At 39.8% G+C, this 27,015-nt stretch overlaps 1 protein-coding gene across 2 annotated transcripts in view; it reads left to right on the top strand.

The window, feature by feature from the left end:
- Positions 1-27,015, top strand: part of necab2 (N-terminal EF-hand calcium binding protein 2) — a 138,007-nt gene that overhangs the window by 57,156 nt on the left and 53,836 nt on the right. For both annotated transcript variants that reach the window (XM_086301707.1, XM_086301706.1), the window contains exons 6-7: positions 8,480-8,616; positions 9,030-9,154. In XM_086301707.1, coding sequence (XP_086157833.1) covers positions 8,480-8,616; positions 9,030-9,154 — 262 coding nt within the window. The remainder of the gene's footprint in view (positions 1-8,479; positions 8,617-9,029; positions 9,155-27,015) is intronic.

Genomic DNA, 27,015 nt, shown 5'->3' with positions numbered 1-27,015 from the left:
ATAGCAGACCAGCCAGGGAGATATGCTTCTGCTTTCCAATCCATCAAACTTCTGTTATCCCCACAGGTAGAGGCCTGCTTTGGGAGACAATGTCGGGTCTGCAGTGAGACTTGTGATATAAAATTTGACTCGTCTTTAACTGTGAAATGAAAGGAATTAACAGGACTTCAACTGGCAGACAACTCAGACGTCTGGTAACATAAACAACTTTTATTGGTTTCCATGGCAAACAAGATCAAACCAATAGAAAGTAATCTAAAAATAGTCAGCCAAAGAAGTCTCCAGAGAGCACACAGTGGTAGGCTGAGATGTGGGCGTTGTATGTCCTGAAGCAGTTTGAAGGAGAGTTAAAAGGAAGTGCAGGGACAGGAAACTGCTCACAGGGTATATGAGCTCTTCTCTTCTCTTCTCTTCTCTTCTCTTCTCTTCTCTTCTCTTCTCTTCTCTTCTCTTCTCTTCTCTCAGGGTAGCAAAGTAGCAGGCGCTCTGTGTTTCACCACTTTGACACTTTTGACTTTCTTCTTGTCTTATTATTCTTATGATGAAACTTTGAGCTCCCCATGACTGTTAACTCATTCACTGCCATTGACGTCTATAGCCGTCAATTGCAGTGAATGAGTCAATGGGTTTAACTCATTCACTGCCAATGGCTGGCAGTGAATGAGTTAATAATCTTTTTTTTCTTCCATGCCAATCAGACTCACAGTGTGCTGCACTGACCTGACATGTAGTTATATTTCTCGGGAGTTGTTCTTGCCAGGTTATGTGGAAGGTTGCAATGTAGGATTAAGAGGGGTTTCTGGTTACATCCTAAGTAAATTTCCCACTGAAGCATAAATCAGGCATCAAGCGACGGGTGACATGTAGCAGAGCATGCTTCCTGGACACAAGCTGGGGCCTGATCCCTGCAAGAAATCGCTGGGTCACCCAGAGTTAATTGAATGTTTTTAAAATGTTATTTTGAAAAACAAAAAGCATAGAAATTTGCACAACGGTGTTAAATATTTCCCCCATAAAGACGACATTTAAGGACCTCCCGTGTAACCTTAATGACAAGTTGTAACACTTCAGTATATGTGTATAAAGATGTGGTTTGACGGCCATTAGAATAGTTTCCGGGTTATTCCAAGTGTCACTACATTATGATGCAAACCCGATCATTTTGTTCTACAAGCACGCCTGAAATATGACAGACAGAAACCACTTGCGTCAGAAAAAAATTCAAGGGTTACTTTTGGTTGACTTTCAAAGGGTAAAGAGTTAAGTTAACATTGTAGGACCTACTGAAGCAGCCCACCACTGCACCAGCTGTTTATCTAACATGATACCATAGAGCTTTTTTTTGTCTCTTTTTTTCAAACCTGATTGCACATCCATTCCCTTCTAAGAGCTCTCACTCAATTTCTCTCCTTTGAGACTGATCGTGCTCCTTCACGCTAAGCTGAAGGATATAACGAATTATCAGTGGATCGATACCAACACTTACATCCTCTATGTCAGCCATCTGTCTGAGAGATGGTCAGCAACAGCTTTGTCTCTGCCCTGATGTACAGTGAACTGTGAAGACCGTTGTTACATTATTAAGACTGAACAGCACCACAATCACAACTTGATTTGGGGCTTTACTAAAATGGGCGAGCCACTCACTGTTTCATCATGCAGAACCCAGTCATTACATCTTGGTGGATGCTGCTGTGAGCAGAGGTTCTTAGGTTAACCTCTTTTCTCCTCTCCCATTTTGTTAGAATTAATGAAGTCGATGTGTAGCTTTAAAGTGCAAGGGAAGCATATGGCAAATGGCCTGATGTTGTCTGCAAAGCACACTGCACTGAGGTTGTTTGCATGAAGTCAGTGAGTTTAATGAAGTCAATTTTGCAAGGCACATAAAAGCAAATCGAGTAAGAAGTAAGAAGAAGTTCTTACTTTACCGAACAGTGCATCCTTGGTATGAATTCATTAAAGGTTTTATAATTTTCTCTAATAATGTATTTCAGATGCTGCTATATTTCTTTTAATTTGCTGCCCCAGATCTCGAGCTTGGATGTGAAGCAGAGGTGATATTCTTATAGTTTGTTTCTACCGGGATGCAGGTTTTTATCACAGTTTCGAAGAGAGCATTATGCTACCTGGTTTGCCTTAGGTCATAACAGAAGGTAACTGTAGCCACGAGTAGCCACTCGTGTCAATCATACTGGAGATGAACATGTCACCACTGCCTCTCCACAAAGCTTTTGTGACCCCATCAGGGACGGGCTGAGGGTGGAATAATTTCCCCTAACTAGAACAACCTCTGTAATCACTGATTACCACCTACAATCTTCTGTAATCAGCCACCTCCATCTTGCTACAAAGTGTGTGTGTGTGTGTGTGTGTGTGTGTGTGTGTGTGTGTGTGTGTGTGTGTCAGAAAGAGAGAAGAAGGGTGGGGGGTGGGGGTGGGGGGGGGGGGGGGGGCTGAACACATGCGTAGGTTGTTAACGAGGAGTTTTGTTGTAACCTTAAGAAAATGAGGGAAATGCAAGAGAGCAGGATGAAATATCACAGGCACATACAAAGGACTGAGTGACCTCCCTGACGCAGTCTCTTACTAGTAACTGAATAAATTAGTTTTACTGAAAAAAATACTTTTGGACTATTTTTCACTTTTATTGGACAGTGGGGCAGAATCACACCCAGGCTCCTGCAGCCTTTTGCCACATTAGTCCCATGCTCAACCGGGTAAGTTAAAGAAAGACCTTTATTTTTAATTTTTCTAACAACAAAGCCACCTCCGTGCTGGAATAAAAACTCTGTCAGGGCATATTGTTGCTTTACGCATATGCATCATTTCATAGGAAGTCTCTGGCACAATGCTGTTTGGAAGAGGCATCAAAATACAATAAAAATGTTAAGCCTCACCGTCGTGACGGTTTGAAGGAGAGCTTTGTATTTCAACACAGTAACACTGTAACTCAGTTTATCTATGAGATAAAGACACACTTATAGATGCTAGGAATAATACACAAAGCTAATTACCAGGTCGTGTTCAGGGAGCCAGCTGAGAGAGGGAGGGTGTATCTCCTCCTGGGTCAGTGATCTGTGTGAATTATAGATCACAGTTTTCATATCCTGGGTTTTGTAGCTGGGTCCATGTGAAACATTTGAAAGAGGGAGCAAGGAGGGGGCAGGATAACTGAGGAAGAATGGGGAGGACCACGGTGGATATACACGCTACCTAAAACATGTTGCATTCACTGCATATTTTAAAGTGTTCTGCAGCTGTTTGAGCTGCATAAACATCATTAACTGGTGAAAATGTGTTTAAAAGTTTGGATAGTTTCAGATGTGTTAAACCAAATTTTATTAATGTCTGGTAAAATGGCACATGTTATACAGCCTGGTGTCATACAGGGGCTCATCAGATGGCCTCCATTGTTAAGTCATGATCTTTAAAACAGTTTAAAACGCCCTGCACAGTGTTTTGACTGCTTTGTGTATTTATCAGCACCTAGTTGGAACTTTATGTATCTGTAAATTTTCTATTTTTTGTACTTTAAGGATGCATAATGACTGTTCACAGCATTAAATAGATCGGCAATTCTACGAAACAGTTGCTTTATGTACTGTTAGCATTGTAGCAGCTGACTTCTTGGTCGTATTTTTCCATCTGTACTTTTAGAATGGTCAATAAAAAAGGTTTATTTAGGTTGTTTCTCGGTTAACCTTGTTAACACATACATCAAGCACTAAAAGTAGAGTTGTTAGTGGCGTTGAAAAATAATGCAGTAGTTTCTTCACTTAATTCTACAAAGGGAAAAAAAGGGCCAGTATTCATTGTCAGCACCCGCTGTATTTAAAACAGCACTGTGTCAAGGTACTTGTCAGGAATGTGTTTTTACTTTGAAGTGGCTAAAATTTAAAGGGACATTTTCAGTAAGGACACAAACGTGATCTCTTATAACAGCCTCATGTCACTGAAAATGTCCTGGAAAATGATTTCGTGAAAAAAGCTGAAAAAAACTCTGCCTGCAACTGTAATAGCATAAAAATATATTTGTTATACTGTTTACAGCCCCGGGGCCTCTTGTAGTGTTGCTGTATCTGTTCTGTGTGGCAGGTTTTCATAAATGGAGCTGAGCCATTGCTTTTGTTTTACACACTTCTGTGCATTGCTTTACACTAATCGTGATTTTCAATTTCATGTTTACATCGGTTAATTTGAATAAATGTAATTCTTTAGTGCAGCAATGACAGAAAAAATGGGGGAGAGAGGGAGAGATGTGGAATGGTGTGCCACAGAACTGTTAGGCCTTAAACGCCTTGGCCATTAAGGCACTCCATTTTCTCTGAAGTTATACTGGTGGCATGTTTTTGGATACCCAAATTGAGAATTTTTTGAATTCTGCACAGTGCCTTTAAAATTTCATACTTCATATTCTTGGTAGCTTGTGTGTCCCTACAACTCTCCAGTTTGTCAAATCTTATTTTCATGGTTTGCTTTGATGCAAACCTTTGCAAGTAGTGCCCAAATGTTACAGTTATGATCAGCGATCTTGCATACACGTTCATATGAGCTCATGCACTTTTCCATTTTATGTGAGATTGAAATCTGTCTTCATGTTAGGTTTATCAATGCTTAAAAACTTACAACGACATAATATGGTAATATATATGTATGGGGTGACACGGTATCGACAAGGAAACAAATAAGCTTCTTGTTGTTTGTGACACATCCATTCATTTCCATCCAGTCTGTGGATAATGGCTCTGTTAATGATAACAACAATGGATTGCATTTATATAGCACTTTTCTAGGCACCCAAAGCGCTTTACAATTCCACTATTCATTCATTCACTGGTGCAGGCAAACCACAGTTGTAGCCACAGCTGCATTGGGGCAGACTGACAGAAGCGATGCTGCCATATCGCGCCATCAGCCCCTCTGGCCAAGTAGGCGGTAGGGTAAAGTGTTTTGCCCAAGGACACAACGACCAGGACAAAGAGAGCTGGGGGCATCAAACTGGCAACCTTCCGGTTACAGATGAGCTTCCCAACCCCCTGAGTTGCCCTGACTTGTGTTAAATCTTGTGTCTGTTTTGTGTATGAACATTTGGATAATTGTGCTAAGGGCAGTTATATCTCAGCCTTCATCTATTATTTTGCCTCTACCGACCATCATAATTCTTATATCTTAGCTCATCCTTCTTGCAAATCTGCTGATTTATAAGGCACATGCATTTACATTTACCCAGAGGGAATTTCCTACCAATATTTTTTTTGTTTGCTATAAATGCTAGAACTCAGCTTGTCTAACTAAAGACAAAGCATGTTGAATATATCAAATAAATGGCAAGACTTTATCAGCATTTTCCAATTTTAAGACTAAATGTCCACAATTGACTCGCAACACCGTCATAAACTATTCAATAAAACTGATAAGATTCTCCTTTTTCATTTCTGTTTATTCAGACGTGTATCCCTCTTAAATAATTGAATCTCAGCGTGGTAGTCATTAATGTGTCATCGGCGCCTCCTGAATAAAACAGTAAGTACAAATTGGACGACAAGCCTAAATTCTGTAATCTGGTTGCTGTTTTACAGATAGTTGAGCTTTTATTGGATGCTTTTGAAAATCAGAACTAGCTGACTGGACTATTCTGCACACAGATACGGATGAGTTTGGCTCTTTCAGTGTATGCTTGCTTGTGTGCATGTGTGGAAGTCATTGACTATGATAATGGAAGTCAATACAGAGGCCTGTGTGATTCGCTGTCTCACAGGAGCGTTTGTCTTTGATTAGAGTGCAGCAGAGAATGGGTGAATGCACAGGAACCTTAATTGTCTTCCTGAATCACTGCACTGTGACTCCTGACAGTAAAGCTGACATGACCGACTGACTCCACTCTCTAGAGTACATGTGCAGTCAGTTATGGCCTGGTGTTCAATAGTCAGGTTTTCATGTATTATTCTGAAAAGGTTTTGGCCTTAAACATGTCTTAAGCAGTACATGAAAGCTGGCAGTTTTATTTCTTTGTCACCGTTGCCTGTCAGGCCCCAACGTTAGCAGCAAAAATAGAATTCAAATTCTGTCACCATCTCTTAAGTTTGCAGACTGAAGACATCTGGGTGAAGCAAATTGGTTCAACTGTGTCCAGTTAGCTAATTAAGCTGAAGTTGCTCCATGAGTTGGTGGAAAATACTTTGGTTGACTTTGAAATGTTTCCAGGTGATTAGTTTTGACGCACCATAATCTCGCCGGGGCCTTTCTGTGTGGAGTTTGCATGTTCTCCCCATGTCTGCGTGGGTTATCTCCGGGTACATCAGATTCCTCCCACCAAAGACATGCAGTTAAGTTAATTGTCCATATGTGTAAATGTGAGTGTGAATAGTTGTCTATCTCTGCGTGTTGGCCCTGCAACAGGCTAGCGACCTGTCCGGGGTGTACCCCACCCCCTTACGGTAGCTGGGATAGGCTCCAGACTCCAGAGGATGGATGGATGGATATTTTTTTGATGCTTTCCTCCCTGGAGATCCAGTACCACCACTACCAGATTTTATCTATTCTTAAAATGCAGCCTGATGCTTTTTTCTTTTCATTTTTCTACTTTTAAGTTTACCAGACATGGCACATTCATCAAATAGACTGCCTAGTGCTACTGTGTTTATGATTTATTGGGCTTTATTTTTGCTATAAAATATGTTAGAGCTGCAGCTGTGTATTTCTCCTTCTATATTCTGACTAAAACAGTTTCAAATATGCATAAATAAAAACACTTCCATGCATTTTCTTCTACTGGTCCAATTTAGGATCTTCAGGGCAATTGGGAACAAAACTCCCAACCAGCAAGTGGTAAGAGCCACAGTTTGCCCTCGATGGGTTACCAGGACCTAAATTACTTAATCATATGGTCAAATATTGGTACAGTAGAAATAATGAGGGTTAAAATTTTAGAAACATACTCTTATTAGTTTCGCTTTATTTTACATACATGTTTACATATACTGTAACCACTAGCCTTGGAAATAACTCTTCAATTTCTTATACTGACATGCCAATGTTCCCAACTTGGAGCGAAAATGAACTATTCATGTCAATCTTTTAGAATTTAGATTAATTTTTTGAGAGAGAAAGAGAACAAAGAAAAACCAAAACACTACCTTAAAGTCTTTAAATGCAAACTGTAACTTGCAGTAAACTGTAAAGTACAGCCTCATACACACAGCTTGAAATCCAGAACTGACAGATGTGCTGCGACTCATTTTGAATGGACTGGCTTTTTTTAAATTTATTTAAAGCACACCTTCACGCCGTTAAATAATTAAGTGGTCGCTGTGACAAGGTCATCAGAGTTAAAGCAGGAGTGCCAGTCTTATCTGAAACACTCAACTCCTCTGCCAGTTTGCTGTGTTCACACTATCAGCGGAGCAGCTCAGGGACGCCTGCTTTGATGCGTTCACTAGGATGTCACTTGTCTTTTTTTAGCTTCTGTCTTTGAAAATGTTTGAGGTAAAAAAAATTAAAAACTTTTCCAAATTTTCCACATTCACAGGTCTGTCGTTTATTATTGGATTCTCATTTATTTTAAATATGCATTCGTTCAAGGACTCATAGCCACTCATGACACAATTTAAAACAGCTCTGGGAAAGCTGAATACCAACAGACTGATGCACTTCATCTAAGGCGGCTGGTGTAAATCGGGTGGAACAGTATTGTAGTAGAACGGTGAATGATGCTGACAACTGATGACTTTATTGATCCCTCGCCTTTCTTGCTGCTATGCCTTTGTGTATTGCTAGAGAAGAAGAATATTGTTTCAGCGGCTTCGTGTCTTTGTCTGCTGAATCTGAACTGAAACAGTAGGAAGTAGGAAGTCACATTTTCGTGTCCCTATGGGGCTACAAGATTTCCATAATTCAACATTTCCTTTAAGGCAAAAGTGCTTCTTAAATTCTAAAAGTAAAAGCTTTATTTATATATATCATTTACAGTAATTAGCACACACAGCAGAATAGCATCACACAGTAGTGGCCGTTTGTGAAAGACAACGCTTGTCTCAAAGTTTCAGTGACACCAACCTTTCCTTTTTCACTGCAGCTGCAACACACTACATCCACAAAGTCAAATAATCAACTGTCTGTATAGACGTCTCAAGTCGTTCATTATCCAATAATCCATTACCAGCTGTCAAGTTCTCCAAATACAGTGCACTAGTCTGTTTTTACTTGTTATTTTTGCCTCCCTATCTGCTGTCTGTCCACTGCGAGAAGCAAATCAACCATTAAATGAATGCAAGGAAGAAGCAAAATAAGATTTGAGCTGAAAAGTCTCTTCAGGATAGTAACGGACAGGAAGGCTGCAGTGCTGCGCTGTGATGTGTGAAGGACATGATGAAAGGGGAAGAAAACATTGACTTCACAGACATTTTGATGTTACATCTTTTGACAGAACAACTCAAATTATATATGACACACGCTGTCAATCCTTTTTTTTTCTCTCCAGGTGTATGAGAGGGGAACCAACGTGGAGCAATTTGTTACCCGTTTCCTGCTGAAGGAGTCAGCCAATCAGATCCAGTCTCTCCTGAGCTCTGTGGAGAGTGCCGTGGATGCCATTGATGAGCAGCACAGCCAATCAGGGTGAGCCAATGAGGGGATCGCTGGCTGTTATGTGTGAAATTGGGAATGTGCACATGTGTGTTTGTTCGTGACTGTGCACATGTGTCACGGTATTATGTGTAAAACTCAGATTGTCAGCGGCTGTAATGGGAACCAGGCAGTGTTTCAAGCACAAATCGTCTTTGGTTAAAACATCTGTCACTCTTGCACGCACACACAGAAACCAATTTTCATCTCCTTCATCACATTTTCATCACCTTCTATCTCACCTTCATTCCTCTTTTGTATCACTCGTGCGTAAGCCAATTCTCCAAATCCAAGGCATTTTATTGTTTTTTTGTCTTCTATTCTCCGTTCCTCCTCCTCACTTTTTTATCTAATTCTCTTTTCCCCCTTCCCTCCTCTCCATCCTTCTCCATCTCTCTATTTTTCAGTCATCTACCTGCCAAAGTGAGTCCACGGATGTCAGGGAAGCACTACGAAAACACTGTCCCTGACTATCCCCCTAATAACAGAGTCAGCACCAGGGAGGCTGTCAGGACCATCAATACTGCTTCAGGTGACAACTGCAAACACACACACACACTAAAGCACACGCTGAAGATTGCATGATTGGAGGCCATCCTTCATGTAATTAGCTTCACATCCCATCCTTTTAGCAAGGTTACAGCGTTCTGACTGAGCAGAAATCAAACTCTAACTGTTACTCATCAATTTTACTGCACACACACTTATCCTTATGTAATTTATGCTCCATTGTAAAACACCTAAATCAGCCACCTGCACAGGTCTGATGCAGCTTCCCCGTAGCGGAAAGGGCAGCGCAGAGAAATTCTCATGGAAATGAGGGAACGGGTTTTTGAGGAGTCAAGAGCTGAACTAAAGGCAGGGGAGGAAGACGGCGAATAAAGCGATGGCTAAGGAAGAAAAGAGAGAACATGGGGAGTTTATCTTTTTTTCAGCATATCCCACAAGGTGTTAAAATTTAAGGATAAGAGTGTGTTAGTCCACTCAGCACTTGACTGTCTGGTGATTTTCTATATGAGGATGTGCAAGAGCACTAAAAGTTCCTTTTTTCTCTCTCTTTTACTCTGTTGGTCTTTCTCTCTGTGTCATCCTTCACCAGCTGGTAGTTAGCGCAACACTGTACCCTCACTTTGACACTTTGTACTCTTCAAACAAATTGCTTTTCCAAAAAGTGACACCTCACATTTTTTTCAATATGATTTTTGTACTTTAGTCTAATTACTTTGGAATTTATTCGTTGAGACATGTACTTAAAAGTCAGGCATTTTCTTTAGTGAATGGACCCTGAAATACAATTGACTCTTGGACTGCTAACAAAACTTTATGTAATGTCTGAACACTGAACTCTTGTGGTTCATTGACGTTATTCTGGCGTATTATGCCAGAGATCCAGCTGAAAGGAAGCTGGATCTCTGGCATAATACGCCCCGATGATTTTGCATAATCCTCCGAAATCAACAACAGTGGAAGTGGTGCCACTTTCTGTTGTCCAACCTTTGCCTTAAATCTAAAAGCAAAACATCTACCTTGAAACAAATGTGTGAAATGTCTGCCTTGCCAGTGAAGTGATGTGAATTTTAGAGATCTACTGCTTCACTATCAGGTCTAGAGAGCCTGTTATTCACTTAAACAGGCGGGCCATGCCTGCAGCAGACTCTGTGTTCATGTTGCTGTCACTGAGTGAGCCACTGACACCTCCTGCAAACTTGCATAAAGTCATTCACATAAAGTGAGGTTCTGATGGTCTTTATCACCACTGGGTATTGTTAAATGTCCTTCCTTCTGCTGGGCACTGCCCTGGTCATTCTGAGCACATACAGCTCCTGTTAACAGTGCCATAAACCACAGAAATCTCCCAGCATCCCAATCCAGTTATGATGCTGATATGTGCAGAAGCACTCCTTTAGACAGGGACTTCCTAAATTCCGGGACTAATTTATCCTTTTTCAGGTATTACGCTTGAATGTTTAATAGTGATTTATTATTCCTTTGCACATCCTCACCATCCCTTTTGTCGAGTTGTCCTCCATCACTTCATTGATATCTTTTTTGATTTTCTTTTCAAACCTTTTTAACCATTTCTTGCCAGTGCGGTAGTTGCCCAGAGTTGTTTTGTTGTCAGAGCAGCTTCGTTCATTCGTTCACTCCCAGACTTTTCATTTGTGATTCTCAGTGACCTAAATTTTCAGAATTCATGATGGAAATTATTACAGTGTCCCAAACTGCCCGTGCAAGGTTATAATCTAATGACACCAGTCTGTATGTATCTGACCTTAATTATCTGTCACTAGCAATGTGAGCAGCTGCCACAAAAAGTTAGGTTTTGTATCGCCAGGGAAGTGTGCAAATATTAGACTTCTTCACCTCCCTCTGTGTGAAATCGCGGTGAACCTTTAATGCAAGTGCACACTTGAGAGGTTGCAGCTGTTTCTATTTCGGTATATTGCAGTTTATGCCAGATGGTTTCCAAGCTGAGCTTCACATGTTACAGAGCCAAATGTGCAGAGGTTAAATGTCCCTTGTCTGATGATTGGTCGTTCCAGCACCATCGCTGCATTGTCACAATCAAAGCTCTTCTGACTTCCTCCATAAAGCGAGAAACAGACTATCATCCTACACGTGTTCCTTACCCCCCACGCTTTGGCAGAATGCAACAACAGAGTGTTCTCATTGTCAGGCTTCATCTTTTCTGATGGAAAAGTACTGGCAAAATGACATTGTCTGTTTAGACTCCGTACATGGATGTGCCTCATTTTTCCTCACAAATAGATATGTGATGCCAGCCTCCACATGTTACAAATGACTCGTCCTTTGCCTTGCAGTATATTTCCGAATCATACAAAGTGCCTGCCTAGCTTCTTCATCTTCTACAAATGTGATTTCAGTGCATGGATGGGTGCCATTCATGGTTTCTTTAGTTTCATGTCACTGGAGGACGATGATTTCCTGCATGGCTTGTGAGCAGAGAGGCTCTTTGTCTGATTGTACAAGGTCATCATTTGCCAAGTTCTCTATTCACTCTGATAGTCCTGAAGAACATCCACCACCTTCCATTTGTCTTCTGCTCAATTCTGACAGCTACAACCAAGAGTCATGTCCTCTAGTAGCATCTTTAACAGGTATCCAATACCAGTCCCATTGACTCTAGGCTCCCAATTTGAATTTTGCATTCATCATATACAGTGGGGCAAAAAAGTATTTAGTCAGCCACCGATTGTGCAAGTTCCCCCACCTAAAATGATGACAGAGGTCAGTAATTTGCACCAGAGGTACACTTCAACTGTGAGAGACAGAATGTGAAAAAAAAATCCATGAATCCACATGGTAGGATTTGTAAAGAATTTATTCGTAAATTAGGGTGGAAAATAAGTATTTGGTCACCTCAAACAAGGAAAATCTCTGGCTCTCACAGACCTGTAACGTCTTCTGTGAGAAGCTTTTCTGTCCCCCACTCGTTACCTATATGAATGGCACCTGTTTGAACTCATCATCTGTATAAAAGACACCTGTCCACAGCCTCAAACAGTCAGACTCCAAACTCCGCCATGGCCAAGACCAAAGAGCTTTCGAAGGACACCAGGAAAAGTATTGTAGACCTGCACCAGACTGGGAAGAGTGAATCTACAATAGGCAAGCAGCTTGGTGTGAAAAAATCAACTGTGGGAGCAATCATCAGAAAATGGAAGACATACAAGACCACTGATAATCTCCCTCGATCTGGGGCTCCACGCAAGATCTCATCCCGTGGGGTCAAAATGATCATGAGAACAGTGAGCAAAGATCCCAGAACCACACGGGGGGACCTGGTGAATGACCTGCAGAGAGCTGGGACCAAAGTAACAAAGGTCACCATCAGTAACACACTACAACGGCAGGGAATCAAATCCCGCAGTGCCAGACGTGTTCCGCTGCTGAAGCCAGTGCATGTCCAGGCCCGTCTGAAGTTTGCCAGAGAGCACATGGATGATACAGCAGAGGATTGGGAGAATGTCATGTGGTCAGATGAAACCAAAGTAGAACTTTTTGGTATAAACTCAACTCGTCGTGTTTGGAGGAAGAAGAATACTGAGTTGCATCCCAAGAACACCATACCTACTGTGAAGCATGGGGGTGGAAACATCATGCTATGGGGCTGTTTTTCTGCCAAGGGGACAGGACGACTGATCCGTGTTAAGGACAGAATGAATGGGGCCATGTATCGTGAGATTTTGAGCCAAAACCTCCTTCCATCAGTGAGAACTTTGAAGATGAAACGAGGCTGGGTCTTCCAACATGACAATGATCCAAAACACACCGCCCGGGCAACAAAGGAGTGGCTCCGTAAGAAGCATTTGAAAGTCCTGGAGTGGCCTAGCCAGTCTCCAGACCTCAACCCTATAGAAAATCTGTGGTGGGAGTTGAAAGTCCGTGTTGCTCGGCGACAGCCCCAAAACATCACTGCTCTCGAAGATCTGCATGGAGGAATGGGCCAAAATACCAGCTACTGTGTGTGCAAACCTGGTAAAGACCTATAGTAAACGTTTGACCTCTGTTATTGCCAACAAAGGTTATGTTACAAAGTATTGAGTTGTATTTTTGTTATTGACCAAATACTTATTTTCCACCCTGATTTACGAATAAATTCTTTACAAATCCTACCATGTGGATTCATGGATTATTTTTTTCACATTCTGTCTCTCACAGTTGAAGTGTACCTCTGGTGCAAATTACTGACCTCTGTCATCATTTTAGGTGGGGGAACTTGCACAATCGGTGGCTGACTAAATACTTTTTTGCCCCACTGTACCTGCCTCAGTGCACCAACACTGGATGAGTGAGATTCACTAGCTTTGACACATGCGCATTTCCAATGAGAACCTTCTTTCTAAATCTACTTTGGAGTATCTGAACTGCAGAATCGTAATCATTGTCTGTTTGAGTGAGCCCTGCCGCTATTTTTCGGGTAATTTTCTTGATACTGCAAAGGGAATTACTGCTATCTCACAGTGGCTCCAAAACAAGAAGAGACCCTACGCTTGAAACGAGACATTTTCTCTAGTCAATGTAAACCAGAAATACACATATTTCACAGGCTTAACTAGTTTCTTGTGTTTAGAAAGTAATATCTTTACATTGCTAGATAACTTATAAGAGCATTATGGGTAGTGAAGTCCTTGTAATCTAACGTAAGGCAATTATTAGTGCACTAATTCACAAATAAACTGTACATTGTCTTTCATTTACTTTTTTCACAGCTCTTTTAATTGGATTATTAACCTGTTAATGATTCTTGTGAAAGAAAATACAGATTATATAAACATATATATTTGATTAAAGTAGTCATAACAGTGTCATCACAAATATTCACAGGGAAGAGTGAAAAAACTGATAAGTGGAGGCTCAGGTGAGAGGAAACCCTCAAAGGAGGGAGACAACCATATTATACACGAGCTCAAGCTGACTCAAAGGCGGGGATCTGACAGATGACAAGATAAAAGTCAGTAATCTCTGTTTTAATGTACAGAGCAGGAATGCGGCCCATGAAGCAAACATGGCAGCAAGTGACAGGCGAAAGAAAGACATGAAATCCAAACAATCTCTAATACTATCAAAAAAACTGTCAGGAGGGCATGCACAAGAAATACCCCAAAGCAAAATAAAACTCTAGAATATGAAAGATTAAAGACAGTTTGGTAAATATGAAAAGCCACAGGGGAGGTGTATGTGAAGATGAAAGGATATTTCAGAAAAGGCAGGAGCATTAACAAAGAGGACGTGAAGCTGAAAAGGGTACAAGATGACCTGGGTTTACAAAATAAAAAATAATTCAGTGTATGGTTTATTTGATATATTTAGAAATTATCAGTGTTAGTCAAAGTTCAACACTGTTACCTCAAGGTCTTTATGTCATTTTAATGACATACAGTAAAATTACAGTACCCTCTACAGTTGTTTACAGATGTTCGTCATCTTTAAGAAGCTGTTGCAGTGAGAGTGTTGTCTCAGCTCAAATGTTTTGTTGATTTATTGACTTGAAAATTTGAATTAGTTTCTAATATCTTCAATTTGGTTAAATCTGACAGACAATTGTGAAGATGTCAAAGCCATTACTGATTTATTTTGTTATCAGTGTAAGAGAGAATGATCTGCTGGGGTTTAACTAAATGTTGCGTGGCGATCATATAATATTAGTCTGTGACGGGGGACTCTGCTGTTAGGAGTAGCTTGACTTGTCTCCTTAACTGGTCACACAGTATGAAAAATGTTCACTGTCACAGCATGTGGCTGATGTCATAAACAGTGCTCCAGTTTTGTGTGGCATGGCCCATTTTGGCTCAGACTTGAACATAAAACAAAAATTAAGCCTATATGAGTTTGTTGCCATGACAGGTTTTTGAGATTTAGTACCCCCTCTGCTGCAGTTAGGTGAGAAGAGTGCTGCTAATGGCTACCTTGGTGTCAGTAAATCTGTGTGTTTCAATGGGATGCCACAGACATACATAAAGATATGGAGAGCTGCAGTCAGACTATGAGACAGAGCGCTGATTTGTGTTGACACAGCTTTGTCATTCTGCCAAAGTTTGTTTACCTTGTGGCTCAAGAAATTCTTCCTCATGCATGATACACACAGTGTTACAGCTACTTTTTGCATTAGTCAGGGTAACGTGTTGGTACTCCCGGCCCACAGAAATGTTAATAGACGTGTTGCACTGTAGCAGTGGATATCAACTACTGTTGTTGTTTGGAGTCTCAGATTGTACAGTAGGTAATGTTAAAGCATCGTTGATAGTGATATTTTTTTTTCCTGCTCATACTTCATGGTATACATTTTAAACTGATGCCCTTTTCATCATATTGTAGCATTAAATAAAAAACGTGATACCATTTTCAACATTTTCAAGCTCTAAGCTAGTTGAAAGCTAGTTGTTAGTGTATTAGATGTGTTATTATGTGGATGCCCAAGGACTGTAAATGTAACTTTACTAGTAGCTAAATCATCTGCAATATATCTATTTTTCTTTGTGTGAGAAAAAGTGTGTCTGTTAAGCTAAAAGGTTCAACTAAAATGAAATGTGAAATCGCCTGGAGGTTTTTTCTCCTTTGCTCAGGAGTTTCTTAAATATCCCTGCAATCACGCCATCGCTGTTAAGCTTCAAGCTGGTAAACTGTTGATTAAGATTCTGTGCAGGACAAAAAGGGGTTATTTTTATTGAGTTGTATAAATTCTTCTTAAGAACTCACTCTTGAATATTTGGTCATTAACCCTGATGCAAGTGCAGATATTTTTGTACACACTATGGGGAAGAGATGACACAGATCATTGACAGTGACATATTCAGTGTGCTGCTGGATGCTGGATAATAAAGCAGCATCTGGTGGATGTTGCATATGATGTGTATGTATAATACAGTGATTCAGTCAAGGAAAACAAACTTTATCCAAAAAATCGAAAACTTACAAAACAAGCTGTAAATTAAAAAGATTGCAGCCACTTTAACACTAAATGGAAGGTAAGCACAGGCACTTACTACTCATTAATGTGACTCTGTACCTTTGTGTAAAAGAGAAAACTTACTAATGTCATTAGTAACAACTTGTGATTAAAAACCGTCTTTGGTAAATCGGTGGAGCATCTTAGTTCATGAAGAGAGTCTGCACCAAAAGCAAAAATCTGCTGAATTTCATCTCAGCTTTGTTTCTTTTTTGCTTGCTCACAGTGAACGTTTAAAGCCCATCAAAGTGCATATTATATATTTTTTCTTTTTCTTTTTTTGCTCATTTGATAGAAGAAAAAAAACATTTAGTAATCTCTGAAGAGTTTTATCCAAAAAGTTTTTGTCTTTAAGGATTAGCTTTTGTATCATTCTTTGTACACGATACACTTCTTCAGTGAGGATACAGTCCACTTTACTGGCACTGTTTAGTGTTATTATTCTTAGTTATGTAAACTGCATTCAACACAACTTTTTTTTTGCATCTATCTGCAAAAAAAAGTGTAATTATTGTTGCTTCAGCTTTTCTGTTTCTCTTGTTTTTACCAAGGTAACCAAGTGCATAAAAAGTAGTTGGATAGTTTTACACGGATGACAGTAAAAAGAAATTTAAAAAAAAGTTTTTCAGTTCAAGTTCTTCATAGAAGAAAAATCAATTTGAGACTTTCACAAAGGTGACAGCACGAACTGTCTGTTTTTCAGTTCTTCCACTTTGTGAATCCAAGCAGCTGTCATCTGTCGGAGTGTGTCCTGGGATATGTTGGGAACAGAAAAGGCCACTGAACAGCATGATGCAGTCACAGGCCTGGAAATATTTGTGCTGAAAATTTAACAGAAAAATGAAGTTTTCTGTGCTAGATCATACTGACTTGGTACAAACTGGTCACGTTCTGGGCATCATCTGCGGAGCTCTTGCTCTTGCTCCCCAAAACAGCACCTAGCAAACAGTCAGACACATGGTGGGCGACGAGCTCAACGTCAAACTAAATGATAGCTCATTTTCTTGGTGGTGTAAAAAGGCACATTAAACTTGTGCTCATGTTCAACTATGAGCATCATCAGTTTGTATTTCAGCAGCTCCATTAACAGCTATTCAATAGCAGAATGGCTGGTTACAAGTGTTTGTTACACAGTCCTATATTTTCAGGAGCCTAAATGTCACTTCATGGGTTTCCATGGGACTGTGCGTTTCCACCTCCTGATGCTTGGTCAGACATCGCCTGAAGGGTCTGGCAGTAAAGGTCGTACCTGCATCTGTCTTCAGATGTTGTTTTGGGTCTTTCTGCCCACTTTTTACTTTTATCTTCTTTAGGTGAAGTACATCCACAATGGAGTTGAAAGCAGGAGACTGATTTGGTTGTTTCAGAATATTCCACTTCCTGACCTTGAAAAAGTCCCTGTTCATTTTCACAGTATGTTTTGGCTTAGTTTCCACCTATAGTCTGAGGCACTTTTCACTCAGTTTTGCATGCGTGGCTGAATTTGAGCTATTTCCATCTTCTGTCACATCATCAATAATCACTGACACAGCACCACTGCATGCCGTGCATAACAGTGCCCCCAGTGTTCACAGGTGAAGTTGTATGGATCAGATTGTGACCTTTCTCCAAACTCTGTCTCTGTGTAATTCTGTTGCAGGTTAGTTTTATCTGTCCAAACGACACTGTTTGCCTTTTTTGAGATATTTTTATGGCATTCTCTAATCTTTTGCTTTTCTCTTTTTTTTTGTAGTGAAATGTGTTGAACCCTTCTGTATTTTTCTGAAAGTCTGTTCTTACTTTATCTCTGATGGATTTGTTTGTCACTGGTCAGGCTAAAAACTGAGTGTTTCACCCAAATTGAAAGTGCTTTGATCAAATGTTGTCATGCAAGTGACTATGGCTACGTCCACACGTACACAGGTATTTTTGAAAACGCTGCTTTTTCTGCCTTTCATCCACATGTAAACGCCATTTTGGGTTACTGAAGGGTTACTTAGATTTTTAAAAACTCCTGCCAGGGTGGAGATTTTCAAAAACTCAGTGTTCGCTTTTACGTGTGGATGAGGAAAACGGACATTTAGTCATGCAACGTCAAAGGTGTGAGTCTTTTTTGACGTCACACTGTGCACCACGTTGTTTATATGAGATAAATTTCTACAATGGTGGATATAGACAAAATACTGTTGCTATTAATCTTACTATCTGCAGTTTTTACATGCTTACATATACACGCGCAGTTATTTTCCCTCCATTTAGAAAGACAGAGGCATCAGAGTGAACTTCGGACGTGGCTTCTACATTCAGCACAGACGCTTTCACAACTCAAATCCCGACGCCAACGTCATCGTCGGTTTTGAAAAATTTTTTTTTCTAAAATTAAATTTATGTATGCCGTATTCATTTTGTCCATTGCTAAGTTATGAGTCTACACCAGCCATATATTTTACAGCGCTGTGACTTATAATTATGAATCACTCAGACTAATTTAAAATTTTCAGTTTCTTTCCTTATTGAATAAACTCTGGCCAAGAGAGCTAATGAGACAAATCCAAAATGTTGCCTTTAATTATTAACATTTGAAATGATGAAGGCACTTGAAAAGCAATACAAACTTGACTTGCCTTCAAGAAAAACACAAAACGTTTTCAGATGTACAGTCGAATGGGAGGCAGGCCCCTCTGTTATGAAACCAGCTCCCAGTTTGGATTTGGGAGACAGACACCCTCTCTGCTTTAAATTAGGCTTAAAACTTGCCTTAGCTCTGAGTCAAGTGACCTTGAATCCTTCCTTAGTTACACTGGAATAGCTAGCTTTGGGAGTTTTTCTTCTTCATTCATTTTTTTTTCACTCGCTATGTGTTTAAACACCACTCTGCATTTAGTCATTAGTTATTATTAATCTCTGGCTCTCTTCAATAGCGTGTCTCTTCCTCCCATCGTCCCTATTTAGTTATGGCAGATACCTCTCCGCGAGCTTGGTTCTGCTGGGGTTTCTTCCTGTTAAAAGGGAGTTTTTCCTTTCCACTGTCACCAGAGTTCTTGCTCATCATCTGATTGCGGGAGCTCTCTATTATTGTAGGGTCTTTACCCTGCAGTGTAAAGCTCCTTGAGGCGACTGTTGTTGTGATTTGTTGCTATATAAATAAAAATGAATTGACTTGAATCGAGGTCTACACATAAAGTGTATAATTATTAGAGATGGACCGATCCGATATTACGTATCGGTATCGGTCCGATACTGACCTAAATTACTGGATCGGATATCGGAGAAAAATAAAAAATGTAATCCGATCCATTAAATATCACGAAAGCACCTCACAAAACTTGCAACACGCCGTAACTCGCCTCAGAACGTTAGCACGTCGGAGCAGTATGCATCACGTGATAGAGCGGCTGTGGCATGCGGGACCTGTCGGTGGTTTGGAGCTTCGCTAGCAACCCGGCATTTCATCTCCGACAAAGTTATCCCCGAGAGAAGTAAAGCAAGTGTGTAAGTCCATCTCTGTAAAGCATTCCTGCGTTAAGCTTAACAAGCGACTGCCTCTTCTTGCTGCTACTTCAATCATGAAACTGCTTAATGATCAGCTGATCGGCTTTTCTGTCGCGAGTCCATCTCTCTTGTTTGTTTTTGGCCCACTTTGCACCAGAAAGAGGAAACCAGCGGCTGAACAACAGCAGCACGTTTAAGCTTGATAAGCTGTTGTTAGAATTTATTTAATATTACTTTCTACTTGAGGATCCTTTTCTACGTAGCTGACGGCTGGTAACTGTGCAGGGGCGGATCTAGCAAAGTTTAGCCAGGGGGGCCGATAGGGCATTAACTGGGAAAAGGGGGCACAAAGACATACTTTTCTTTCTTATTCTCATTTAAAATGTCTAGCTTTTAATAAATAATTATCTGACACCCAAAGTTTTAATTTGATGTAAAATGAATAGAAGTCAATTACTGTATATAGTGACTATTAAGTCTAATATATATATATATATATATATATATATATATATATATATATATATATATATATATATATATATATATATATACCCTAGTAAGCTATAGTACTTTTTCCTTTGGGAAGGTACCATCTGTGCAGTCTGCAATTTTGTTGAAGAAAGCTGTTGAATCTATTTAATATTTCTTGAAAAATAATTGATTTCTGTGCATTTTTTTTTCACACTGCATCAAATTAAGGTTGATTACGTCGATTAAGCATCATGAGGTGGAGCGTGAGGGGTGGTTCCCTATTTTTTATTTATTTATTTTTGTTGTTGCTGGGAGTTGGAACCCTATTAGTTAGGTTGCTTAATATTTACGCTAAGTACTCTTTAAAATACCAGAATAGGGAGGATGGTGTAGGTTTAAGTTTATTAGATTGATCAGTATTGCTGAACTATGAAATATTTTTTTTTGCATACAGGTATAACAGAATAGCTTTAGTGTAGTTGTTGTTTTAAACTTAAGTATGAACTTATACAAAATGCAGCAAGATATTTAAAAAAAACAGTTTTGTTGATTAAAAAACACTATATCGGATTCATATCGGTATCGGCAGATATCCAAATTTATGATATCGGTATCGGTATCAGACATAAAAAAGTGGTATCGTGCCATCTCTAATAATTATATTGTAACTCGAATATGTTTTCGGAAACTAAAATTTTGTCAGTGTTCAAGTGCATGTGAACATGCTTGTACATCAGTATACCCTGTCCCCTTTTAATATTTACTTGTTGGATAGATCCTGACTCCTAAACCAAGGCAAAGGTATAAAGTCAACCTTTCATACTCCTTTTCAGTCTTTCATCTACCTCATCACGCCATCGCTTTTCCTATTTTCTCACTTTTCTCCCCCACATCCACCTTTTCTTCTGTGCTGTGGGCTGCAAAGCAGCACTGACAGCTTAGGTCCTTGATGTCAGCAGTGCTTTGTCTTCAGTCAGGACAAGGCGATTGATTAATGACTCCCAACTCCTTTCTCCTCCACCTGTATATGGGTGCCAGAGTGGCCATAATTCCTTCTTCTCCTTCTCCTTCTTCCCTGACATTCAGTGCGTTAAAATCGGCAGCTTGTAAATATAAACAGCCGGTGCCATTTGTTAACAGACCTGAAAGTTGTATTGTCGTTACTTCACTGTATCAATGATCTCCCTCTCTCCTGTATCCATACGTAGGGTGTTTATTATCAAGTGTTGGGGGAAAAAAACCTTTGAACAGTAAATAAAATTAGAGAAATTATGTTCTCAGTGGTTTTCCCATAGTCATAGTAAAGTTGTTTTGTGGCTCTTTTTATTGCCGTAATAGCACTTCTATAATGACACAATCCCACAGAACTGGTCTGAGAGTCATTGCTAAATGACAGGCAGGCAGGGGAAGCAGAAAGGAAATAAAAAGCAGTGAGTGGGAGATTAATGGAACAAAAAATAAAGACTGAGAAAAGGAGTAAGACGGAGAGGAGAATGAGGAGCTAAATATATCCTCCAACTTAAAGTTAAGCAGCTCATGCTATGTTGTAGCTGCTGCAGTGCTTCAGTGCATTTTCTGCTCTAAGTGCACCGCCACTTTAGTGAAGAGAGTTAATTGCAAATGAACTGCAGTTTATTGTTCAGTGCTTTTTCAGGCACACTCAGAATCAAGTGTGTCTTTGTGTGTCTGCATCACATACGGCTATTCACTGTAAGAGCGTGTCTTAGCTTGAGGAAAACATAGATTCTGCCCTTGCACAGAGATTTTGCTGCAAGTCTTAAGTGACCCTTCATCATGCCCTGCAGCTCTTACAGGGAGTTTAGATTCCAGCGAGATTTTGCATTTGAGCTTTCCCTATCAGGAAAATCAGTTTTTACGTTTGGATGATGTTTCTGCAGTGTGAACTTTCCCACAACAAAAAAAGGGACCAGTTTAACTTTATAAATCATTTAAGACTCTGTAAAGACAAAATTACTGTAAATTCTCAATAATACTGCAATATTTTTGCTCAACCACACAGAGAGATTAGTGAATGGTGGACGGTGGTTGCAGTATTTCCATGTAGCCAAAGTAGTATAGTTGCGTTTACTGATAATGTAGTTTCAGGTAAGCTACTGTATCTTTTTTCTCTTTGTCTATATAAAAAATGATACCACAATTTTTCATAACTACGTGTGTTTTTGCTAATCTAAATGGACTTGGCTGTTTCATTTTATGCTGGGTTTTTTTTCTATCAGATATGCAGCTGCACTCCCTTTATTTGTGCATATCCAGCTGCTCTAAACATTATGTAACTGTGATTGGTGGATGTTTTGCATTCTGCTATGATAGATGTCTTTAGAAATATGAAACACACTAGCTGGCAATTTATGCCTGTAAAATATAGTGTGAACATGAATTTTCACACTCATTGCATCTGATGCCATAATTTCCTTAGTTTTTTACTGTCACAGTAATTGTAGTAGAAGTATTACGCACTGTTGACTATTATGGTACGATAAGCATTAAATATCGATTGTTCCAAACCACTGGGAAGATGGAATTCATACTTGAAAATATGTCCAGCACTGATAACGATGGAAACGGTCTTTGAGTGGATGGAAGATGGCGAGTGAGCCAGTGTGAGGAGGGCAGAAGAAGAGCCCTCAGTTCTTTTTTTATGTAGATATACTAAATGTTGGCACACTGGACACATTTGGACAAAGTTTGCCTTTATTCAGTCCAGTTTTCTCATTTTCTGTGTGGCATTCCTAACAGCTCACCCTATGAAGGAGTAGGTATTATGTAATTTTAATAAAATACTATTTAATATGACAAAGCTGACCCACATATGGAAACTGATTACTTTGACCCCACTGTGTTTACAGCCTGTCTTTGTGTTGCTCTTTCATATTTTTTGTTGCTTTTAAGTAAACTTGAATCTCTCATTTGTTTTAGGCAAAGCAGTGCATTCAGAATTCATCTGTGACTATGGAACTACACAAGCTTACACAGTCAACATGCAACAACATGAGTTGTTGAGTTTACCTGTGTTCCTTATAGAACACAATAGGAACTTGTGAAAGATGAAAGATGAGTATAGGGTGCTTTCTATGGCTTCTTGTAAAGAAAAGAAGTCACAAGAAATAGATATAGACTTTATTAATCCCACACTGGGGAAATGCAGGTGCTACAGTAGCACCAGGGTCAGGAAGAAAAAGTGAATTAGAGTGCTCATGGTTTCCACAGTCTCATGCAGGGGAGGGCGGGTGTTGCCCATCATGGACATTCGCTTGGCTAACATGCTCTTCTCACCCACCCCCTCTATGAGGCCTAGAGCACTGACCAGGACAGAACTGGCCCTCTTAACCAGTCTATTAAGCTGTTACCTGTCCCTCTTCATGCTGTCACCTCCCCGGTAGGCAAATGCATAAAAGATTGCAGAAGCCATCACCATGTTATAAAAGGCCCTCACTAATGTCCTGCACACCACTAAAGAGCCTCCATCAGCCAGCCCAGGAGATGGTGCTGACTTTGGCTCTTTTCTGTACAGAGCTTGAGTTTTATCTGACCAGCTGAACACTCAGGAGTTTGTACATGTCCATGACCACGATGTCTAAACCATGGATGTTCACAGGTGGATTTCTTTAGAATGATGCACACACACACACACACACACACACACACACACACACACACACACACACACACACACACACACACACACACACACAAAAACATTTTAAGTTCATCTACTCAGACATAATGGCAATTTTCTGTGATTCATATGCACTCTCTCTTCACACTCGCTGTGGCACAGAATAGAAAGTTAAATTGGGCGAATGTGGACTAACTCAAATCCGGTTTAATTGAGTAGAAAGTCAATAGAGACCCCCCACCTCACCCCACCCTGTTCCAAAATTTGAAGGTTGTAATTCCTCACACACATCTATAATTGAGCTGGCCACTTATTTTCTAAGTCCATCAAAATGACCACTGGGCTTTTATCTCCAACTGTCTCCATGGCTACAGACTATGGTTTAGTTGGTGTGTGTGTGTGTGTGTGTGTGTGTGTGTGTGTGTTTAGGGTGGAGGGAGGTAGCTCCTAATTGACTGGCTGTTAAATCTTTTAATGAAGAGTGGACAGCTCGCTCTCCAATTAGCAGTGAGGGGGCCATCAGGGGATGAAAGAGGCCAGCAGTGAGGGGGAGGAGTAGGAGGAATCAGGGAAGGAAGAAGATAGTGGTTAAGAGTAGGAATGAACTGAGGGAGGTGGTGTATTTGGCAAAAGTGGGTTAAATGAGAAGGAAACAATTTTTTCCCCCAGCATTCGTTCTCTGATTTCAGATCATATGAATACACATAAATAAGCAGTCATCCTCAATGGAGATACTGAGAAAAAAAAGGAATAGTCCAGTTGCTCTCTGCACATTTAACTATAAAAGATCTTATGTTAACCATTTTAACCTTACAACACTGCAAACATAAGCAATGGCTCTGGGATACATAATTGCCATACACACATAAGCACATCACAGCGAAGAGGAAAAGCTCAACACTGTGACTATCATGCATGCTCCACTGGGTCAGAAGTGATAGGACATGCTGGGTTGTTTTATAGCACAGAGGAAGAAATTACATGCTGGAACTCAAACAGAGATAGGGACATAAAAATTCATGCATGTAAAAGACACAATGCAAATAATGTGGAAAACAACAAATATACAGTAAGGTGCATAAGTATTTGGACACGTATACAACTTTTGTGCAGACTTTCAGCTTTTATTCAAGAGGTTTAACAAAATTATGGCATGAAGAGTTAAAGAATGACAGGAAGAATTTTTTTTCAAATTCTTATAAAACTTAATAAAGTAATAGTAAAATCTTCTGATCTGACACCCAGATTAACAGGTCTTTACTGTTTCATATAAAGATGGATGCATTGAAGTATGGCATCACCCAGTGGGTTGCTTTGGAACCCTTTAATAAAATATAATATTTTGTATTCATATTTGATTTGGTAAATGACTTAAGTTTTGTGCATTAATTGAAACTAATGCACAAAGGGTTAGGTATGGTGTCATTAAAAAATACTGCAGTCACTGATAATGAGCAAGTATCAAAACAAATGATGGATATGCTCTTCTACCCCAGTGTCGGGCTTTCTTGCTGAGGAGTGAATATTTTGCACACAAAGAGAAATATTATCTTAAAGCCAAAGCTAATTTGGTGGAACCTTGTGTGGCTGGGCATCTTAAAGTCACACTGGAATAAGAGCCAATTAAACAGAGCCCCTCAAAGGAGCCAGCTTCCCATTTCTTTACTGTCTTTGAACAGGCCAAGTTCCTTCCGATAAACAGATATAATTGCTTATTTATCAGCCTTTTTGAAACTCTCAGATTATATGAAATATTCATTCACAGTGATAGTGAAAAGTGAGAGATGTGAAAGGAAGAGCACACGGTGTAGCATAGGGTAGTATGATTCTGTGTACTGTACAGTACTTGCTCTGTGAAGCTGGGCTTTTTTCTTTTTTGTACTTACTACTGTTTGACATACGCACAGTGTCATGAAAAAGTTTTTGCCCCCTTCCTGATTCCTTAGTTTTTTACATATTTGGTAGATTCAAATGTTTAAGATCATTAAACAAATTTTAACATTGGACAAAGATAATCCGAGTAAATATGAAATGCTGTTTTTAAATGAGGGGGAAAGCAATTCAAACCTGCTTGGATCTGTGTGAAAAAAGTAATTGTTTAATTATACATTAACTTTGATGAATCAAGTTTTCTGGAAAGCTGAGTCCAGTTATTATTATTAGCCACTCCCAGGTCTGATTGCTGCCAGACTGATTGAGTCAAAAATCACTTAAAGCCAAATGAGCTCAAAAAACAACACTGTCATGGTTTGCTGTGTTGCAGGCAGGATGTAGGACCCAAATGCAGGACTCGTACACGGGAAGTAAACTCAAAACGGCAGCTTTATTGCTGGAAAAAACTCTTACACTAATACAGAAAACAAAACCAAAAACAAGAAACTAGAAACATGAAACATGAAACTCAAACCAAAAACCTAAGAAACTAAGAAAATGGGGAACTAAACTGTGAACAGAGAACTAGGAAATACCGGGATCATGAAGGAAACACACATAGAGAGGGTGCATGACACAACAACAGACAGAAGAAAACACAGGCCTCAATATACAAGGGAGTAACAAGAGAATGGGAAACAGGAGAGAAACACAGCTGGGACTAATCAAACATAATGAGACAAAGAGGAAGCAAAACTGAATACACTGAACACGGGAAAAGGAACTATCAAAATAAAACAGGAAACATGAGACCGTCACAAAGACACAGACTTGACACTGTGACATGGAGACATGACTGACTAGGGGAACAGAGAGACCATGAACCATTGAGACAAGAGTAACTAAATGTAGAACACAGGGAAGGCACCGTGACAGAAATCTAAAGACTAGAAACGAAGCGTATAACCCGTGGAGACGACTAGGGGGAACACGATAACACTAAATCAAAGAATATTAATCCAGGACCTGAAACACAAATACTGGGTTGCAGACCCAGTATTTGTGAAACTCACCATTGACCGAAAGAACACAAAGGCTCGTTGCCAAAAAAAATCTCGATGATCTTCAAGTAAAATAGTTTTTGCTCAAGCACTAGTGATGTGCAATACCACTGATTTTCTTTCCGATCCGATACCAAGTAATATTCAGGGTGGTATCAACGATACTGATCCGATACCGATACTTTGTACAAAACCTTATTTTGTTTATTGTATCTCAAATTATAGCATCATAATGATTACAGGACATCAGATTACTTGTTCTTATCACTTAATAATGCAGAGTTCATCACATAGAAATAAAAAAAACTGAAGTTGTGTGCTATTTGAGCATGTTGCCTGGCTGCAGCACTAAAGGACTCCGTGAGAGACGTCTGTCTCGCACTAGCAGCACCTGTCCCTGTCCTCCT

This window comes from Aulonocara sp. 'chitande type north' Nkhata Bay, linkage group LG7, assembly GCF_057382095.1.
Source record: "Aulonocara sp. 'chitande type north' Nkhata Bay isolate Kocher_YH1m ecotype deep benthic linkage group LG7, A_spYH_male_GT1.1, whole genome shotgun sequence".
NCBI lineage: Eukaryota > Metazoa > Chordata > Actinopteri > Cichliformes > Cichlidae > Aulonocara > Aulonocara sp. 'chitande type north' Nkhata Bay.
The sequence above is the reverse complement of the archived record's forward strand: the minus strand, read 5'-3'. Positions and strand labels throughout refer to the sequence as shown.